Below are 21,874 nucleotides of genomic sequence, written 5' to 3'. Positions count from 1 at the left end.
TGATTTTGATGCTAATAAAGATATTCACTGGTGGGACAGATATTTGATGTCAATTATGGTATGTAATTTAGAAGTCCCAATGTGCTACAGAGAGTATAGGAAGGCTAGCAAATCACTATGGGGAGATAATGGTGTTTTTAAGTCTTCCACAGCACCTAACTACCCTGTGGGACCAATTAGGGTGTGGTGTGTGTGTGTGTGTGTGTGTGTTTGGTGCAACTAGTAGCATTGCCAACTAATTCTACCGTAATGAATGGGAAGGTGCTGTTTAGGAGTCTGGGAACCTTCAAAAATAGGTCCATGTCTGATATTTATTGAACTTTATCTTACAAGGTAAAAGCAGTTATGAATACAGTAAAAACAACTGCTTCAACAAAAAAGATGTTTTCCCCAGCTACTTGATCCAGGCTTCAAGTTTTTTGTCATTTATATAAATCCTTTTCTAGATGTTGTTTTTAGCTTTTTAAAAGGCACTTAAATTTAGATGTGTGATTATGTATGATCGCTTGTTTCACATATTGCAAAAACAATACAATAAACAGGACATTTGGAACACTGTAACTAGTTTTTGTTTTGGAGGCTGCAAAATAATTTGGGAGTATCATATATTTGTTTTTATTAAAGCAAATAAGCCAGATTCTACTGTCTCGCACCTTAGTATAGATACATTTTTACCAGTATTTTAACTGGCATTGGAAAAGCTTTTTTAAAAAAGTAGAACAATGGAATTTGGGTCCAGTGAATTATATCATGCCTGCTTATGGGAATTGCTTCTTTTTATTTTAAAAGCTTGTGTGTGTGTGTGTGTGTGTGTGTGTTCTTGAATTCTTTACCAACAATTATTCACTGGCTCTCTCAATAGACACATTTTCCCCCCCTGAAACTTTGCAGTAGTTATTAGGTAAAGTAAAGGGACCCCAGACCATTAGGTCCAGTCGTGGCCGACTCTGGGGTTGCGGTGCTCATCTCGTTTTCTTGGCTGAGGGAGACGGCATACAGCTTCTGGGTCATGTGGGCAGCATGACTAAGCCGCTTCTGGCGAACCAGAGCAGCACATGGAAATGCCGTTTCTTTTCCCGCCGGAGCGGTACCTATTTATCTACTTGCACTTTGATGTGCTTTCAAACTGCTAGGTTGGCAGGAGCAGGGACTGAGGAATGGGAGCTCGCGGGATTCAAACCGCCAACCTTCTGATCGGCAAGCCCTACGCTCTGTGGTTTAACCCACAGCGCCATCTGCGTCCCTGCAGTAGTTATTAGGTATGGATAATCAATTAGCAGCTCACTGGAGCTCAAAGCCAGCATGGCGTTTGTTTTTTACTCAGGAGAGAGTACATGGCCATGAGAGGTTGGTCTGTTATTAATATAATGGAGGAAGGGAATAAGTGACAAAGTACATGTAAGTCCCTCTATCAGAACGCTCATTATCCACAAATTCAGTTATCCACAAATTCAGTTATCCAAGCACAAGGAATTAGTACCCAAACCTCGCTATACACACCACAGATTCAGATATCCAAACAGCCAGAGTTTGGCCATTTCCTTACTTGTTCATGTTTTGCTGGTGGGCAACAGCCATTTTGGGCAGAAACCAGGAAGGAAGGAATGGAGGAAAGGAGAGAGATCTGACAAATCAGAGAGCAGAGATCAGGCAGACCAGTTTTTGCCTCTCATTTGTTGTTTGGCTGCAGCCATTTCAGGAAGGAACTATGAGATGTTCACCTAATGAATGACTTCCTAGAAATACATTGTGTTTGGAAAATGGGACCCATGAATAAATCTTACACCAAATCATGAGATCTTTGGGTGGGAAAGATCTGCAGAGTCAGGACATCTGTTCTATTATTCATCTTGCCCTGTCTCAATAATGTAAGACCAGTGTTAGCCAGGATTGTGCCAGTGTAACCCATTACTGTACAGTTTTACTCATCAAATTCACAAAGATTTACTCTTAGGCAAGTGTGTATGGTATTTTATTTGTTTGTATAGATACGTTTATACCATTTTTCTAGCTCTAAGTTTTTAGTGGAACTTACAGTATAGTGTTAAAAACAAAAAAAGGCAACAGATATTTAAAAAACAACTACACACACACACAGAGAGAGAGAGAGAGAGAGAGAGAGAGAGAGAGAGAGAGAGAATGAGAGAGCACAATCAGTACAGTGGAGCAAAATTAGATCAGCGGTAATAACTCATATCTCTTACAAGCCAAGGACCTGTTGGAACTTGACATCTCATGGGATAGTAGGTTCTAAAGCTAAGGCATAGCAACATAGAAGTCTCTGGCCAGTATTCCTGACAACTGAACCTCAGATACTGACCTCGTGGAATGTTTTGTATTGAAACTATAGTGACTGTATCATCACTTCTTCAAGTAAGCAGAATAAAATTCAGTGAAATAAGGTATCACCGAATACCCATATTTCCTATTGTGTTTCTTTAAATGCAAATAGGGAAATAATAATAATTTTCTCCCTATGCTAACTTTTTGTAAATAGTACTCATCAATTTAATCATGAACTTTGATAATATACAAATAATCAAAGTAAAAGATGCATTGCTAACATCAAAACTCTGAGCTACCGTATTGAGAACAGATCCCTTTACAATATCAGCGTACTAAAATCGGGGAGAACTCTTTTAAGACGCACACATTTCTTAGTTCTATATATTTGTGACCCCATTAAGCTTACTCAATAACTGTTATTTTGTCAATGTGGTAAAATTAGATAGAAACATCTGCAAGGTGTAGGTTCTTCAGTAGCAAAATTAGCCCCAGTTAGAAGCAGTAGCTGTATAATCTTGTAGTTGAAAAATGAAGTTGACTACTTTTGTGGTGATCTCTGACTGGTGTTGGAGCACGACAATTCTGTTCTATTGGGTCAGCAATGAAATGGTGCAAAGTCAGCTGATTCTTTTTTTTTATCTCATCAAGAATGTAAAAATGTATTCACTAAGGGAAATGACTCCCTTGACTTGCATGATCATGAACTGGAAATTTGCTGTATCAGCATATTTAGCTAAGAATGCTACTTTACTGGTGGAGCTGAAATCTGATCTTAGAGCAAAGATATTTGGTCTTGTGTTGTGTTACATTTTAAAAGACAAGTTTAACGGTTGAATTGGGGGGGGGGGTGCTCCTGAGAATGCCTCTTTATGCTCTTCAGCTTCTTAGAATCACAACTGCTTAGGACCACAACCCAACACTACATTGGGAAGTCACTGTAAACTATATGAATAAGCTGCAGAGGCCTCAAGCTTTCACAGTCCCTTCCCTCTGGTTCCATGTGCCTGGGAGGAATTCAGAAGCTTTTACTTTTGTTTTTAGTTTCCCATTTAATCTGAATTGTGCATTGTGATTTACACTAATGAAGATTAGTGTAGCTTCATCAGCTTCATAATCCATGGTTAGTTCAAGTAAGCCAACTTCATAACCCATGGTTAGTGTGTTACACCATTAGCCTTGGTTCACTTGAAACTGAAAGTTATGTTTTCTCACTACTGAAAGTACAAACTTCTGAAGTTATTCTCCTGACTGGCAGCAGAGGGGAAAGGGGAATGCAGGAGCCTGGGGCATGTTGTGGCTTGTCCATCAGGTGCTTAACCATGGTTTAGCATCACATCCAAATATGCTTTAGACTCAGGGCTATTGAGTGCAACTGAGTTGACTTATCTAGCACACCTAGATTGTGACCTAAATGTGTATCATGGTGAAAAAGGCAGCCTCGTTAATTTTAAACATCAGGGAGAGAAGAAGGAAGGTGCAGTTGCTTAATTTGGGACAATTTATTTTGCAATTATTATTTTGGTCAGACAATAAATTAACAAACCTTACCACTAAGCCTATGCTTGTCTCCTCACAAGTCCCATTGAATTCATTGAGACTTACTCCCAGGTAAATGTATAAGGTTGCAGCCTTAGTCTTCTTGGCTTCCAGCCCATAAATCACAGATGTGTTTTATAATAAAAAATACACTTCTTCCACCTTATTAAATCTTGACTGTGCTGTTCTCTATCATTATTTCTCAAAATTGGATCTCCAGCTGTTGTTGGACTGCAACTCCCATCATCCCTGACCACCTGCTAGCTAGGGATGATGGAAGTTGTAGTCCAACAACAGCTGGGGACTCAAGTTTGACAATTCAGTGGTAACTGATGTCATGCCTTCCTGATGATGTTGGACTCCAACTCCCATTATCCCTCACCACTGGCCATGTTGGCTGGGCCTGATGGGAGTTATAGCTGATGCAAAGTGGGGCAAAAGCATGTCAATAAACTCTGCTTCTCTTTTTCTCTCTGTGGCAATAAGCAAGGACCAGAGAGAGAGAGAGAATCAGATTGAAGTCACAGCATGGGAGTAAGGGTGGGTTAAGCCTTTCTCCTGTGCTGTCCCTCAGATTTCCTTTTTGTCCTGTGGTAAAAAGCATACAGGTATGTATATGGAAGTAAAACTAAAAGCCAAAACAAAACCCAACATGGCAATATATCCAATCACAAATCACCTAGCATCTTGCCCACTTAAGCTCTTAAAAAAGCAATTAACTTCAGTGTGAAGTAGAGTAAACTTCTTGCATGTCACATCAGGAAAATGGTTATTTATGGAACTCCGTTGAAGCCCTGTGACTTATTTGCATAAAAAAGAACATTTCAATAAATTCCTATAATAAATACTGCAGATTTTTGTTAGCAATTATAAATTTTCCAATTTATATTTACTAATACTGATATTTATTATTATTATTCTGGGACTGTAACAAGTTTAAAGGTCTAATACATGTAATGTAGTTGCTAGATGTATCCAGTATTAGTGTTTTTGTACATGAACGTCCATTCTCCATGTAATAGTAGCTACAGAGATCAACTTCAATAAAAGTGATTGCTGTCTTGTTGTCCACTGGCTCCAGCAGCTTTTAGATAGCAATGTATTTCCTAAATCAGAAAAATAAAATTTATTTTTTAAAGTTAAAAGGTTTAAGTTAAACCTGCAAAAGTTTCAGTGTTCCAATTTAACCCTTGACATTCTGGCATTTTCCAGACTGCCAGCCAAATGAACACTTTAGGAGGAGGTGTATAAATATGTCTGCAGCACCCAGAGAGTTAATCCACCCCATTGTGCATAGGTGTTGGAGCTCTTATGGTATGTAAGATCGTATAAAATTTAGAGTTATTATGTATTCTCCTTTAATATATGCGTTTTTCCAGTAAGCACCTTTTGAAAACTTAGGTTTTCTTATTGGCACTATTAGATATGCATACATGAGGGGCTGGGACACAGCTGGTATTACACCACACTCCAGATTTAGCATGCAATATCTTCCTCTCATCGTTATGCCACATTCAGTGTCACACTCTGAATAAGATTCCTAGCCACAATTTATGCAGCGGAGTGTTCCAAACTAATGCCAAACTCATTCAGAAGTAACAGATTTGACACAAGGCAGTTTCTAGAAATGGAGCCACCACTGATGAGCTGTGTGCCTGGTGAGACTGGCAGAGATGCAATGTCTCAGACTGAAGATGAAATCTCTAACTAAAGTGAGCTGGATAGCATTATTTGCAAACCAGTACACAGGGTTTGTTTCTCTCCAAACAGACTATATGCGGAAGCCAAGGTCTGGTTCATGGCTTGATACGCATGGTTTGTTTGGGAGAAACAAACTACAAGTGCTGGTCTGCGCATAATTCTGAGTTGTTTCCTCTCAGCTTGGCAAAGAGAAGTGCAGGGAAGGCGCAGCAGTGAGGACTAGGATGCTGCTATTTCACAGCAAGCCATGGTTTGCTTCTAACTATGGTCCACTAGTTCACGCAAACAGGGCCACTAAGTTAGAACCACCATCACCCCTCCACCCTCCAGTGGCAACATAAGCAACCTAGCCCATTGAGCCCCAAACATGCCCAAGACATACGACATTCAGCCATTTAACAACCACTGAAGCTACTTTGACTAATTGAAGCATTCACAGCAGCTATGATAATTCAGACCTATATCTTGTCATGGGAGGAACAAGGTAGTTCAGGCTCATTGTCCCTAGCAAGGAAGCTGTTGCAACTGCTTCAGACAGTAACTTCAGATTTGGTAGTTCTTGTGTGGCTTTTGGGCAATGCAATATTTCAACATAGAGTTTATTGGGAATTAGCTGCCAGGATTAGGGAGTGAGGGCTAAGTGAATGCAGCATGGTAGGGTTCTGGGCAATGCATATATTTACCATTTGTTTATTTAGAATGCAGGTTATTTATTAATTTTTGAAAAGCCATTTAGCACCTGCTTCATTGTAAAGATTTCATGGCTGTTGATAGTATGACCTGTTAAACTATACTCAGTGCTTTTTTCTGGGGGGATGCAGGGGTACCCATACCCCTAAATAATTTGTGAATCTAAGTTTGGCTTCATTGAGGGGCAGTATTTCAATATGAGTAGGAAAATGAGAGTACCCCTAAATATTTTTTTTAGGGGGGGGGAAGCACTGATTATACTGCTGCTAATACACAATGGTCACTTCTATAACTTTGGGTGAGCTGGAGGTGGTGTTATTCCTCCTAAAACAAGTTGTTATGCCTTACTGCATTTTTAGTAATAATGCTTTATGGGAGAGTATTTCATTTCAGCTCTGTTAGGGTCAAACAGTTTTACTGCAGTTTTGCAACATTTACATTCAATTTGTATATATAATCCTACTTTCAGGTAGTTAGCTGCTGCATCATTGTCATTGTAGTGACACAGACCCAGAAAAGATTCACAAACAGGCAATCTGAGAATGTTTTGTTATATATATTGTAGCAATTTAAAATTCTCCTCTAGATCACATCAGAGAGCTTTATAATTCGTAAATAGTTCCTGGTTTGACTCAGAGTGTTCTGTTGCTGTCACAGTTGCAATACTGTGAACATATGGATTGTTAAATTTTGTTAAAGAAATTCTAACATTGGTAAATAATAGTTACAAAATATAATTAAAATGCAGTTGAAATTATATCTAAATTCATACACATGCACACACAAATTCAAGAATTATAATTTTTCTAAAAGTGGCTCAAAGTGCTTTTAGATGCACTAGTTAGGTGGTTAAAATTTTATACCTGAGTAATAAAATCTTAAAATTGAGGTTTCTAATGAGAATATTAATAGAGCACTAGTAATATTACTGTACTAGGTACCATTACAACAGAGATGGCCATTATATAAAAAGGCAAAGGTACTTAACTGCATGTTTAACAATGCTTTCTGTTGTAAACTACTCTTCATTAAAATGTTCCATTCTCTTCTTTAAAACAAATACCCATTTTTCCCACCATTAAAGATGAAATAGAATAATAGAATTGCAGAATTGGAAGAGACCACGAGGATCATCTAGTCTAGCCCTCTGCATTCACCCGACATGGGGCTTGAAGCCACAATCTTGGGATTAAGAGTCTCATACTGTACCAATTGAGCTATCCAGTTTCATAAAGGAACATGTTCTAATATATGAAGCAATACAATGTTTAACATGATAAATTATCCACTTATCAAAGAGTAACAAACATCATTATATCAGAATGGCAACTTCAGACTGTCAAAGGTCACAGGTGTATGTAGAAACACTAAGCATGGGGTGACTAGCTACTTGATGGGCATAATTAGTGGCCCTAATCATGGAAACATAGAATTGTAGAGTTGGAAGGAATCCCGGGGGTCATCTAGTCCAACCCCCTGCAATGCAGGAGTATCACCTAGGTCATACATGACAGATGGCCATCCAACCTCTGTTTAAAAACCTCAAAGCAACAATTGTCCACTTGTATACACCACTGAAAACCCAACCAATTAGCCTTCTTGATGCTCTGATAACTAAGGCCAAGATTCAAAAGAGCTTGTGTTTGTACAATGTGATTTCTAAAGGCAACAGCTGATGTCCATGCTACATGACAAATAACTCATCAGTTATAATGTGGCATGAACAGGGAAAAGGCAGGTGGGGAAGACTAAGAAGTCAAAAGTTTTCTTAGATGTACCGAATCAATTGGATTCTTTGGATCATAGCCTAAGAAACCTACTGTCACACAGGCTTTTACAAGGAAGGGCCCAGAAGATAAACAGAGCAAAAGGGAAAATAAGAAACAAAATCATGGCTAATCTAACACTCAGATACAGTTATTAGTTTATACATAATAGGCTGTTTAAAAACTGCACTCTAATGGAAATAATTTTAATTATACGGACAACTATATCCAGTTAACTCTTTTAAAAAGCTGATGAAGTAACTTGTTTTTAAAATATATGGGCATTTAACTAATTCTGTTTAACCCTTTTGCTAAAAATTGTGTTTTTCTAAATACAGCGTTTAAATAGCATGCTTATTCATAGAAAGCAATTACATTGAATTGAACTATGGGATCTATCTTTGTAGAAGCATTAGGCTATACCTAGCAGTTCAAAAGCATGAAGTGCAAGTAGATAAATTGGTACCGCTTCGGCGGGAAGGTAAACGACATTTCCGTGCACTGCTCTGGTTCGCCAGAAGCAGCTTAGTCATGCTGGCCACATGACCGGGAAGCTTTATTGGCTAATAAAGTGAGATGAGGGCTGCAACCCCAGAGTCGGCCACGACTGGACCTAATGGTCAGGGGTCCCTTTACCTTTTTACAAGATGGTAATTCCACTGAATACAGCTGTGCCAGCCCAGTTCTAATGCCCATTGAATTATGAACTCAAGATAAAAGAGCATGATTTAATAAGGGTCTCAGTGAGAAACCAGTAGAATGTTTTAGCTGAATGCTTGCATGCTTGTTAGCTTGTGTATGACAAGGCTCTGAGCTGGCTCACTTTACTTGGGTAAGATTGCCATTAAAAATCAGTGTGAGTCAAATCTGGATAAGAAAAGCAAGACTGGATCCTGGTGTCATACAGTTTCTAAACTATGTTCCCTAGATCACCCTCAGCTTCAAATATCTTAATTATAGCATTCAGTAACATTGTGGGAAAGTGTCTATGGATTTTGGTAACCTGATCACTATGGTCTTCCTCTTCTTGGTCTCTCTCTTTCTGTTTCTTCATGTTGCAGCCAGAGCCATGATAGTATCTGTCACATTCTTTGGATGACTTAAGGGTAGCAGTCTTCTGTGTTTGGGGCTGAAAATTGTGAACTGTGTTCGCAGAAATGCCACACAAGGGAGGTGAAAAGCACATTAAGAAGCTTTAGCATTAGATAGTGCAGTGCAAGCAGAGCTGAATTTGAGAGCTGGAACTTAAGTGGGCATTTGTCCCTGTTCTATTCCTTAATAAAATCTGAGCATTAACTGTAGTAAAGGGCATTTGAGAGCTCACTAAAAATGAATCATTGGGATGCTCAGCAGAGCTTTATTATGATATATTGTGAAGAACTTTAAAACATCTACTATATACTTACATATATACCAACCAGAGATGTCTGTTCATTATAAATTAGGAAAAAAATGTAATGATTGCTGCAGAGTATAAGCAATGTGTTTCGTTTTAAGATTCTAATTTTCACCAGTTTGAGGTGGGCAGGATTATGACTTTTCCTATGAGACTTCAGTGTGTTTGGCCTCTGTGGAATTTCTATGTGTACATATGGGAAAAGCTTTTAAAATTAAAATATGATTTACTAAAGATGGAGTTGGAAAGAAAAAACAGGGTTTCTTCTCACAACAAAATTACTTGTCACATGTATGCAGGAAATGTATATGTGGTAGAGAGATCCATGTATGAAAATCATCTTGTGTGAAGTGACCCCCTCAGATAAGATTTCAGCATTCATGCCTGATAAGTAGAGTCTAAAATGTCTTAATCATTACATGGTTGGTAATTGAGCACTGTAGCAAGCAAATAAACGTGAATGAGCATGTTCCTGGAGTGTTACTAGGCTGCTGCTGATGACTAGTTAACCAAAATGAATTAACAGAGAAGACATGATTAAACTATACTATTAACTAACTTGTTAGCGACAGGGAGAAAATGGAAGCACATTTACATATGTGTCCATCTGTCTTCTTTTACACTTTTGTCTTCAGCCAGTGGGTGAAATGGTTTAAATCCAAATAGCAGTCTGATCCCCCCCCTACCCCCATAGCAACATATACTTTCTTTCCTCCTGTTTATTGAAAGGAGGGAGGGGTTTTCTTGACAATAGCTGGTTCTTAATAGCTCTCTTAAGAAATCTCATTTCTATGACCACATTAGCTATAATGTGAGTGTCAGAAGAAGAAAAATCTCCATGGATAATTTTGGGTTAGTTAGTAGATTGTTATCATCTCAATGTTGCCGAAATCCCTAATCTCAGGTCAGCATGAAGCTGCAGTGGTTACAATCCTGTTGCCTGATGCACTATGAATGAAAGTGCTTTCTGTCAGAAACATGTGGTCTCTTCAGTAGATAGCCTGTGTAAATCCTGTGTAAATAGAGGGAGACTAACAAAGGATGAGCCCCTGCAGCTCAGAGCATTTGGAGCCATTTGGGGGCTGAATTTGCTAAATGCTGCTTATACCGCCTGAAAAGTTGAAGAGAAAGGAGCTTAAATTCACTTCTTTTTTCTCTTTCTACTCATACCCTAGGGGGAGGGTGTTCAGGGCCAGAGAAGCTTGAGGTAAGCCTAAGAAGACTGTTTTTTTCAGCGGCCTTTTGAGTGTGAAAAAGGTGGCATGGGTCACTGTCCCTTCTCTAATGTTGGAAAACCCACACAGTTAGTAAATGTTGCATGTAAACTAAAGTATTTCATCCTTCTCTTTACTCCACGGCATTGGGCCATGAACTAGTCACTGGAAGAAAACTGAAGAATTTTTTTTCATGTTAACATTTCTAGACAGTTTAGCACAGCAGGATGGTAAGAGAGCCCAACAATTAACAGATTTTCATAATATTCTATTTTGGAACTTTTAATAGGGGAAAATGTTACTTTGAAAACCTCCCAAAGAAATAAAAATAAGAATTCAAAAGTTTACATTAATGCCTAGTGCAATAGGCAAATACTGGGACAAAAATTTCAACTTCCTTTAATTATCTGTAGGTGTTATTCTTAGAGGTTTATAGGTAAAAGGAATGAACAGAAAGCCAACAAGGGTAGTTCACAAATTTATCAGTCCAACAGGTATAAGTCCCAACACATTGGAGCCATTAACTTGGTCAGAAAAGGGAATAGTTATATTCCTTGTAGTGTTTTAGCTGAGAAACTACAAAATGAGCAACTAACTTGCTGACTCTAATAAAATGGTAACACAGGGCAGTATGAAATTAATGAACATCATTATGTTAGGTCCATTAATTTCAATGAGTAACACGTAGTTGAATGCCACCCTTGAAGTAATATCATGAGTGGCAGGTCACAGAGCAGAATACATTGATGTAGCTACAGTGGCCTCTTCTGTACAAGTGGGTTATGTCCATCTTACGATAATATATGCCATTTGCTACCATAACATAAGCAGAATTAGCTGGCAGGGTGCAGACTTAAAAACCTTTAGGTTGGGGTGCTATCACACCCCGTTTCTTTCCAGTTCTGAGCTGATCGTTGTTTATGTGATTGATTTTGAACAGTGTGAACAGGAGCAGTAAGTCTTTGTAGAATCACAGCACAAATAATACTTCAAGTGCTGCTACATTGGTAAGGATGACAGTGGTATAGCAACATTAGACTGCATTGCTAAACCAGATTGTTGTGATCTGCAGGAGGCCAACAGTAAGCATTATAACACTGTTTTGTGCTCCCTATATGGTATTTGTTACATAGCACAGGAACTCACAGAATTAAGCTGTAACCACAAACCTGTTATTTCTTGCATAGGCGCAAGCCACAAACAGAAAATGTACTAGCAGAAGAATCTTCCTCCAGATAGATTTGAATTGTTACCAAATGTGTACTTTGCAGAGGAATCCTAGGCTAGAACTAGATGTCATTCATGTTCACAAAAGCCCCACAGTTTGCATTCTCCCTGGAGGTGAATAATTGAAGAGACCCAGTTGGCATATTGCACTAGTGGTGTCAGCCATTGCTGCCATAATCCAGAACACCACTATGTTTTTTGTATAGTTAGATTTATATATGAATAAGTGGCCATGTGGTTTGGGCCAATTATATCCATGCCCAGGAGACCCTTTGTTTCTGTGGAGTTTCTTGGGCATGGCTATAATCAGCCCAAACTATATGGGCACCTGTTCTTTCAACAATGGGTAAAGAGGCACTTGCATGGTTAAGGACAGCAGCGCCATCACCACCATGTAAAATTTGGTGCAGTTTATAAATTAGACCTCAGTCTTGGGAAGAGGTAGAGCAATAATTTCTTGATGTGAATAGAGATTGGCTGCGTGTTCTATAAACTGTGGCACTAGCGGGACCAGTGTGGCATTGAACCAGTGTGGCATTGCGGAAATGACGTTGAGCTTTAATAGAGCAAATGTTGGTCTGTACATTGGATTACTCACATCTGTTTTAGTTTCGGGGCAAATCACTATCCTTTGGCTTTAATTTGCTTTCTGTAGCTTTTCTCCCAGGGTTATTCTGTGAATGAGGGCCAACACATTGTACTGCCAGTACTCAAAAGGTTATGGATCTAAATAGTAAGCCAAATAATATGCTCACCTAAGCAGTTACCTTAAGTCTTTCATTGTGTTAAACTCAGGGCAAGATTTATTTAATTTTTACTTTAAAATCTATGCTTTTTCAGCACAGGCATGAAACCATTCCTTTAAAAAACAACCTTTTTTAAATGAGCAGCATTATTTTTAGAATAACTTTCTCTTGATACAAGCAAATGTGATGTGCCTGCTCTCCCTTTTCCTCTTCTGTATGAAAAAATGAAGGCTAGCTGTAGGCTAGGCTTACATGGAGATGGTAAAACTCAGATGATGAGAGGGAAATGCATTTTTTTCATATCTAGGGTTCCTCTGGTCGTACTGAGATGGTTTTGATGTTTGTGGTAGTGTTTCAGAGTCCAGACATGTCTCATTATTATGAGTGGTTTACCTTTCCCCCCATAAATTAAGAATTAATATATTTTATATTCATCCATGAGATTCCAAAGTCTTTTAAAATGTCTTATGGGCAGTCGTGTTAGCCTAGTAGAACAACTATCCGTATGTGTTTTTGGTTAAAGTCTGTGTAACATTCTAATTAAAAACAAGCCATGGGATGTAAGTAGACCATCGGAACATAGGAAGCTGACCTTATGCTGAGCCATACCATTGGTCCATCTAGCTCAGCATTGTCCACAAAATGGCTGTGGTTCTCCAGGCTTTCAGACAAGGGTCTCTCCCAGTCAGAGAATCATAGAATTGTAGAGTTGGAAGGGACAGTGAGGAGGGTCATTTAGTCAAATGCCCTGCAGTGCAGGAATCTTTTGCCCAACATGGGGGCTTGAACCCACGAACGTGAGATTAAGAGTTTCATGATCTATCAACTGAGCTATCCCAGGTCTCTTACCTGAAGATGCCAGGGATTGAAACTGGCACTTTTATCATGCCAAGCAGATGTTGTACCATTGACTAAGTCCCTCTTACTCAAATGACTTGTGCATCCTCCAGCCTAAGAAAAGTAATGTGCAAATGTATACACACACTTAAATATATGTAAAACTAGTCTTGATCTTGGAACATATCAGAACTTCTCATTCTTCAGTATATCTATTTGTATGCAGAAAGTGGTGTGTGTCAATGTAATGATTTTGTTCCTTCTATGAGTCACAAAAAAGCATGGGGAAAAAGAGAAAATAGCTCAAAAATAGCAGACTTTATAATATTTAGGTGGGGTGAGGAATAATTTTAACTGTCTTGGTTTAAAAGAAACTGCCTTGGTCTGCAACTTCATTTGAACTTGAGGGTCCACCAGAAGAAAGTAGCATTGAGGTCTGAGTTTAAGAGAGTAAGTGTGTAATGAAAGGGCCTCTTCACATGTTACATGTTCACATGTTATATCTGCAGGTATAGGACGGTATATAAATTCTATCTATATATCATCTATCTATTCTATCCTTGGAAATGGAACGAAATAAAGTAAGAGAACCAGTGGGAGATAGTGCTGCCAGGAACTGCATTAAATACATCTTCTCTGTTCTATCCCTGAGGAGTGGTACACTGTATAGCACACAGTGGCTGAGATCTAGAGGAACATTGACAGCATTGTGCATTGCTGCTGCGGGGGATGGGGGTGGAGAGTGGATAACATGAAAAGCAATGTAGAGGCAAACCCTCTGTGGGACTGGATCTTTCATTCCCCGAAGATCCCTGAGGTCTGTGGACTTTGAAAGCTAAACCACAGTGTACAAATGAATGAATGATCCTTCCAGAAATGACCATCTTTCTCTCTCCCCCCATCCCACTTCAGGGAAAATTTTTTGCCAGTGCCTTCTGACATTCTTTTTCCCTGTGCTCAGTTCTCACCATGCATTTTTGTTAATGGAGAGTAGTGAATAGTGCTTAGAAAGTGGCATGTTATAAGGCATTTTACATTGGCTTAGATCCTTTTGTAACCACAAGACATTTCTCTTTGGTTTAGATATTTGTGTATCCATTTTCACATGTGCAAAGATAACACTACACCAAATAAGAATTCAGCAACTTGTCTGAGAGGCATAAACAGGTACATAGTTCAAAAGGCAATGGAGTATGAGGCAGAAAATTACTTTCGCCCCTTCTGGTATGTGCCAAAGTGGCATGGCTGGCAAAAATCAGTTTGTAATTATTGCACTGTGTCACATGCTCAACAGCTAAGATTTCATTTTGCTGCTCTGCCTTTAGTTTTTCATTCAGTACAGCAAGATTGGTAAGGGATGGCGGGACTTGTTTAAAATAGACATATGCTCCTCTTTTTCGTAATATTTCACAGATAACCTGTTTTATTTTCCTAATTTCAGACAGACTAAATTCCAGTTCTGATCTTATTTGCAGTGTTGTAACTCGTGTAACTGCTATGAAATGCATTCTAATTTTACCATACCACAAGTTTTCACTTTCATTCTTTCATCACTAATGTAGTTGTCTTATTTAAGGTTTACAGTGCATACTATTTATAGTATAACTAGACTATTGGAACTCAGTTATTGATGATTAGCAGAATTTTCATTTGTCTCTTGCTCCTATTAGATAAGTTTCTCCCCTCTCCCTCTCTTTCGTTATGGAGAGAGGATTAAGACTGGTAATTAATCTCTAACATTTTACACTAGATCAAGCCTATTGGCTCTGTAAACTTCAGCCAAACTTATGCAGGATGAATCTGAATATCTAACCACCTATTATTAGCCTTTTTCATAATCAAAGCACTGTACTGATCCTCTTGGAAGGCTCCAAATTAAGCATTGCACAAAAAGCAGCATTAAGGTGTTCCTGAATGCCTGGATAGAAACAAGAATTGTTCTCTCTTGTGTTTCTGTTGTATTTGTGTGCCTGACCAAGAAAGAGAGACAGATTGAAAGAAGATTTTATATCTACATGCATTATGTGCATACATTCATAGGTTTTAGAAAAGAAGATAAAGATATCTTTATCTAGACAATAGATAGAAAAAGAGACTCATTTCAGAACTTGCACTTTTGGCGTGGATTGTTCTTTTCCCTCCATCTCTGGGTACTGCTTTTCAAAATTGCCGGAGGCTACAGTACAGCACCTCAGATCCCCAAGGCCCCTTGCCTGGCTCCTAATAGCCACTCTCCATCTGTGTCACATGAACAGCTGATGAGATAGCTCTAGTGCCTGTATTTTGGAGTGCACATCCACCCAGGTTAAAATGCTGGGGTTGCCAAGGAGCAGTCAGAAGCCATTAGTGTTTGTGAGAATTTGCCTTGCAGCAGTTCCTTGGCATAGTCAGTGGAAAAGGGTGTGTATTTGTTCTTGCACACGCATGGGTGTCGGGTGGTGGGCCACTAAGAAAAGGAGTTCTTCCAAAGTAATATGTTTTCCTTGCCGGAAAAGGTTGGTTCGTGATAAACTCCTGTCTTTTTCTTTTATCACTGTCCACACCTTCAATTTACCTTCTAGTCAAAGAAAAAGAAAACAGCAACTTAGGGGTCTGACTCAGGTCCTTGGGCAGATGGAAGGGAACTGCTCAGCCTTGGGGCAGGGTAGTTGTAATGAAGTGGCCTGTCATTCTGTAAATAGTGAGGACCATCTCTTCTATGTGATGGAGGGTATCACATTGCAGTGAAAATGGAAATGTCAATAAAATTAATCTGCTAGCTCTTTGCTCTGGCTTCTTTTTTTGTTTTGTTTCTCTAGTTGGGGGGGGGGGGGAGGTGAGTGGTGGTATTTTCCCCATCCCAGTTGTTTTTGCCTTTTCTTTTCTTTTTTAAAGAAATGTGTGTGGGCACCATAAACAAAGGTGAAATAGAAATTAAAGTTTTGAGGTAAATAGCCTCTATGTATCGGTAATGTGTTTGTTTTAGCAGCACTAAAGATCCAGAAGAGGCTATAGGAATTAGTTCATGGGTCTATAGCATTCCTCAGGAAGCTATGGAGCGTCTATCTCAGGCTACATTGAGCACAGAGTTTATTGTTTTAGGCTTTCTTGGACAAGGTTTTTACTTAGCATGGGATTTATGGCATTTACTGCTAATGAATGTCTATTCTTAAATTACAAAAACCACCGTCTCAGTGCAATTCCCAGATGTCCTTCCAGGACCTCGGCTTCTTAAACACCAGCAGGGAGCATAAACTCTCCACTTCTCTGTTTTCCTCTTTCGTGTGGCTCCAGGCTAATGATGTGTAAGGAAAACACAGCAATCTATAAAGTCTCAGTGCTGTCCCAGTATTCTTCATTTATTTTGCATTTGATTATGCCACAAGTCGGATCTTGTTTCATTCCTTTTTTAAAAGTTATTAGTTCAAATATTAATGTAGGAATATGGCATATATTGCTGCTCTTGATTGATGCCTTCCCAAAAACAGGAAGACGTGCTCGTATGAATTTTAAGAAAGTAGGGGTCCTGCAATGCCTTGCCAGAAGAGTTTTTCAGATACATAATTTAGATGCCCTCCAGGCAGGCTTTCAAGGCATTTTTGCTGGAGGGCAAGAAAAAATAACTATGACTGTTAAAAGTAAATGATTTTTGCTAATGCACAATTAATGCCAGGGAAAAGCACTGAAGAGAAAGATGTTCATGGAAAGTTCTGATTAAGCAAGCACCCTACCTTGATGTGCATCCTTAAAAAAAAAAAAGAAATAAAAAGAAGCAGAATATAATGATCACTGATGCAGGCACTTAAGTTTTCATGTCTTGCAAATACTATGTTGAGGGTCATACAAGTGTGCGTGCGTGTGCATGTGTGTGAGTGGGGAGATGATAGTAAATGGGGAGGGGTTCAGCTGGCAGTGTGTTATGTGCTCTGAACAGTGACACATTTACTGTCACCTATGCAGAGGGCCCAGAATATATAGACCACAGAACATTTAACTTGATTACCTTCACCATATATTCAGCATAGTTGCAGGGAATGCATTTACAGTAAATAGGTTTTTGTGTGGCAGGTTTTCCCACACTGCATTTCATAATTGACAAAGAAGTATTGCACTGTGTCAAGCAAACAATTATAATTGAATTAATGGTTTGTGCGTGTGTGAGGCACAAAATTAGTATTTGGAGAGACATGATTTCTAATTTTTATATATCTATATCAGCAATCATATTTAATAAGAAATTGAACATGCCTGATTTTTTCATATATGAATGACACTTCATTAGTGCTTTAGTAGTTAATCTGATTATTCAGATTGGCTTATATTTCTTGTTTATTATCTCTCACCCCATTTTTTCTATTAGGGGATGGTTTAGACAACAGTGTAGCCTCTCCCGGCACAGGGGATGATGATGATCCAGACAAGGATAAAAAGCGGCAGAAGAAAAGAGGAATTTTCCCCAAAGTAGCAACAAATATCATGAGAGCATGGCTGTTCCAACATCTCACAGTAAGTGAATGCAAAAAAAAGAAGAAGTATTTTACACAAGTCTAATTATTTTTAATAGCCCTTTCAACATTTTAGGATAATGTTTTGGGTGGTTGGAAGTTGGTTCTCTGCAATGGAATATATTTGGGAGTTATTATATATTATGTACCTTGAGTATAAATCATCACACCTAGTGCAAAATGGGATTCACCTCAAGGACTGCCATTTTACTGTACAATTAGAGAGACTATTTTATGTACTTATTTATTTGAAACGGTTTATGGTGAGCAATCATCAGAAACAGAGATGTAGAATAGTCACCACGGGATGTCCAGGCAGGCTCAAATAATATTTCAGGAGTCCACTGTAAACCAAGCAGGCCTGCTGAGTGGTTGATGATGGTGAGTGAGGATCAGTGTGGGATTCTGAACAGCCGCCATCCTAGGGCTTCTAAATGGTGGAGCTATGTTGCTTTTGGAACACACATATACTGTGTATATTCCAACATGCATTGCAAGAGGTAGATGAAGTCAGAGAATTCATTTGAAAACTTTTCCTATGTTGGTTTACATGCAAAATATAGACAGCGTTTAGTTTTTCTAATTCCTCAGTTCTATAGGAGATTAAAGCACCTATTTAAGCTGCTCTTCAAGTCCATTATCTTAAAAGCTAGCCATATTCACTTCTGGGGGAAAGCGAGTAAACGTGAAAAAACAACACTTTTAGTAGCAATCTATCTTTATCCTCCTGTTTTGCAGTTGGTTTTATGTGTTGGTGTTCTGTTGACTATTACAGCTTTACTTAGGCATCAAAATACATTTTTACAAAAGAAGTAGTAGCTCTCTTAATTTTACTTGGAAATGGTGGAAAATGGTAAAATTATCAGTTCACTTTCCCCTCCATTTTGTTTGGGCTAATACTTAAAAGGATAGTGTGGTTAACTATCACACACAAGGGTTCATTTTGTGATTGTTAAAATTACGTACACATTTTTTGTGGTGGTAGATATTAGTTACTGTCTCATGGTTCCTGGAGTGATTCAGGTACCTCTTTTATTTACAGTGGTGGCTACCAAGCAGCTTTGCTGATGGAACAGCTTGAAGGGGTTGAGTAGTGTTAGATACCAGTTTTAAACCATCATTTTGATGTAAGAACATTATTAGCAAACTAAGGTGCATTGATCTGGCCTGTAGGGTCAGGATTAGCCAGAATAGCCAGTGCCTCTGCTCGAACAGTGGTTATTTTTGCCTTCCAGCTATGGCCATTTCAAAGGTCAGGTGCCCTGTAGTACCTACTTGGCTCAGAGGAATTAGACAGAACATGAGTCTCTGGGCTGATTACTTAACCAAAGACAAAATAATGAGTCCTAAGCAAATACTGACTAATTGAAAGGGCTGTAAATCCATTACATATTGGTCAGGGATAATCAGGAGTATTTAATCACTTTTATCTATTCAGGAGCACTGAAGCTGCAACAGCAAAGCCCTGAACCTTGCCATTTGCTTATTATTCTCATCATTATCAAAATTACTTCACAGCTGTTCTTTGCTACATCACCTCAGCTGGAGATTTACTAACCTGTAAAATGTTTTTAATTTGGAAGTTGAGTGAGTGTGAGGGAGAGGTTTTTTTATTTTTAACTGAAGGAAGTGGTTAGAAGAGCAGCACACTGATGCTGAAAAAAACTTGGGGCTATGAATAATCCACTTTATTTCATATAAGCTTGCATATTAATTTCCCCAACTCTCACTAAGTCATCCCCATCCCCATGGATTTTTGCCACTGCCTTTTCTTTCTAAAACGTTATGTGGAAAGTGCTTAGTGTATGCTTGCCAAAAGGATAATTTATATCTCGCATATCTAGAATAACATCTTCATGGTTTTTAGCGTTCCTGAAATTCCACCATCTTTCTCTGCCTCACACCACATGAACTAAGGAAATGCAGTAGCTTTGATGAGGATGGTCCTTGCATAAGCTAAAAAAAAAAAGCTCTTTACCATCTAGGTTTTAATGAGTTTGTAGGTGTTGAAAGATTTACTGTGCTATAATTCTCAGACCTGAGAACTGATAATGGAGACCTCTGACTAGTGCAATGAAAATTCAAAAAGATTTTTGCCATAAACACATGCTGAGAAGGAAAATAACTCTTTCCTTAAACAGTTCCAGCATTCTTTTTTTCTTGTTGATTTGTTTGTTCCTTCAAAATACAACTTTGGTCCTTCTATGAAGGTAAACTATAATCTACAAATATTTTCTCAAGTAAATTTTATAATAGAAAGAGTCTTAAAATTTAAATGGTTTTCCTTCACCACTGCTCTAACCTGATTTCAAATAGGTTTGTCCACTCTTTTGTGCTCTGTGACCTGGTCTTGTATTACAATAATCCTACAATGTACCCTTTTTCTCTTTCTTTTTTCAAAGAAACTAATTGAATTATCTCATTATTTTAATTTGTTAAGCAAATGTATTTTACATCACAGGATGTGTTCTTAAAGAAGGGGCTGCTAAGGCTTTGCCCCTTGAATGGCCCATTGGTGCATTTTGACATTCATGCATTCTCATTAATGAAAGGGACATAAAAGAACTCTGGTTGTATTTTTTTTCAAACTCCCAACCAGCATGGAGCAACTTTTTCCATAAGCCACAGGGGTCTCTCTACATATGTTCTCAACTGCAAGCTATTGTCACCTATTCTGAATACCTCAAAAGGACAAATAAAATACTAAAGGCCAACTGTAGCAATTGTTAGTTTCAATATGACAAAAATCATTAACCTCTGCTTTGCCTGGGAGGCAAGCCATTTTTGCTTTAAGCTTAAACTAAGCTCAAAAATTTCTGTGCAGTGTGAAATTTTTGTGGAATATATATTTTATAAATAGGAAATATGGTTCATCTTAAGAACTATTTTATTTCCAAAATTGCTAAAATGACATGGTGATCTTGGTTGATAACTCTACATGAATTAATTTAACCCACTGACTGACTTTCATCACATTGTTTCATAACTGTATATATAGTAGTTTTCCACTATTTCAGTTTTTGGAAAAACTTCCATAATACTAAGAACAAACTACGTATAAAGCTTTTGTGGATAGAAACCTCCAGTGCTTGCATAATAATTCAACCGTGTTCTCATTCTGCAATTGGTATCTGCCTTACATTAAGTATTACAATGGTACAGGAAGATGAAAGGATCTTAGGATGAATTGCTAGAAAATGTGCATGCTTTTTCTGGATAATATCCAGTATTTGAGTGGGTAAAGGAAATCCTAGCCTGGTAGTATAAGCTTCTCAGTAGTACATAAAGATTATGATATCAGAAAGGTAAACCTGACATCAAGGCTGTTGTTATTTAACTTCAAAGATAGTTAAAGAAAAGGAACAGCAAGAAATCTGACCCATGCAGCCTTTATTCATAGCCTTGGAAAACTCCTTTTCCCTCCATGCCAAACAGCTCTTTAGTACACTCAATTAGCCTCTCAGAAATCTCTGCTTTCCTCCCTCAAGTGCTCCCCTGTTTGCCCTGCAAAGAACATATTTGATCATGGAATGAAAACAGGAAGTGCTTGTGTACAAAGATACCTCTTGCTCACACTGCTTTTGAGCTAAAGGTTTCCTTATCATAGCAGTCACAGAAAAACTTACTGCATGGCGTAGAAGCTCTTTGAAAATAGATGCATATAATCAGAACAGGCGGCAGTCATAGAGGAAGGAACTATGTAATAGTTGGATTTTTACCTTTAGTCATCCAACTTTTCCTGCAGCAGAGACAACAGAAAATCTCATATTTCATTCCAGTCAATCAGCTTCCTTTTAAACGATGTCATATGTATATTTTAGATCTAAACATAGATTAACCCTATTTAATTAAAAAATAATAATAAGGGTTTATGAATTTTTGCAGTATACAAGCACTAAGCTCCCTTATTTCACACCCACCTTACATTTCATTAATTCCTGTTGCAAGATTTGTTGAAAGCTGCCTTTTAGTTTGTAAAAATACTTCTAAT

The 21,874-nt window shown here is 38.3% G+C and overlaps 1 protein-coding gene across 18 annotated transcripts in view; it reads left to right on the top strand.

The window, feature by feature from the left end:
- Positions 1–21,874, top strand: part of MEIS2 (Meis homeobox 2) — a 227,168-nt gene that overhangs the window by 50,638 nt on the left and 154,656 nt on the right. For 10 of the 18 annotated variants that reach the window (XM_083744813.1, XM_083744805.1, XM_083744802.1 and 7 more), the window contains 2 exons: positions 5,035–5,136; positions 17,739–17,884. In XM_083744813.1, coding sequence (XP_083600939.1) covers positions 5,035–5,136; positions 17,739–17,884 — 248 coding nt within the window. The remainder of the gene's footprint in view (positions 1–5,034; positions 5,137–17,738; positions 17,885–21,874) is intronic. The other 8 variants (XM_083744816.1, XM_083744806.1, XM_083744817.1 and 5 more) reach the window with 1 other exon arrangement.

Source organism: Podarcis gaigeae (assembly GCF_964106915.1).
Source record: "Podarcis gaigeae genome assembly, chromosome: 1".
Classification (NCBI taxonomy): domain Eukaryota; kingdom Metazoa; phylum Chordata; class Lepidosauria; order Squamata; family Lacertidae; genus Podarcis; species Podarcis gaigeae.
Note: the sequence above shows the minus strand (reverse complement) of the source record. Positions and strands in the feature narration are given on the sequence as shown.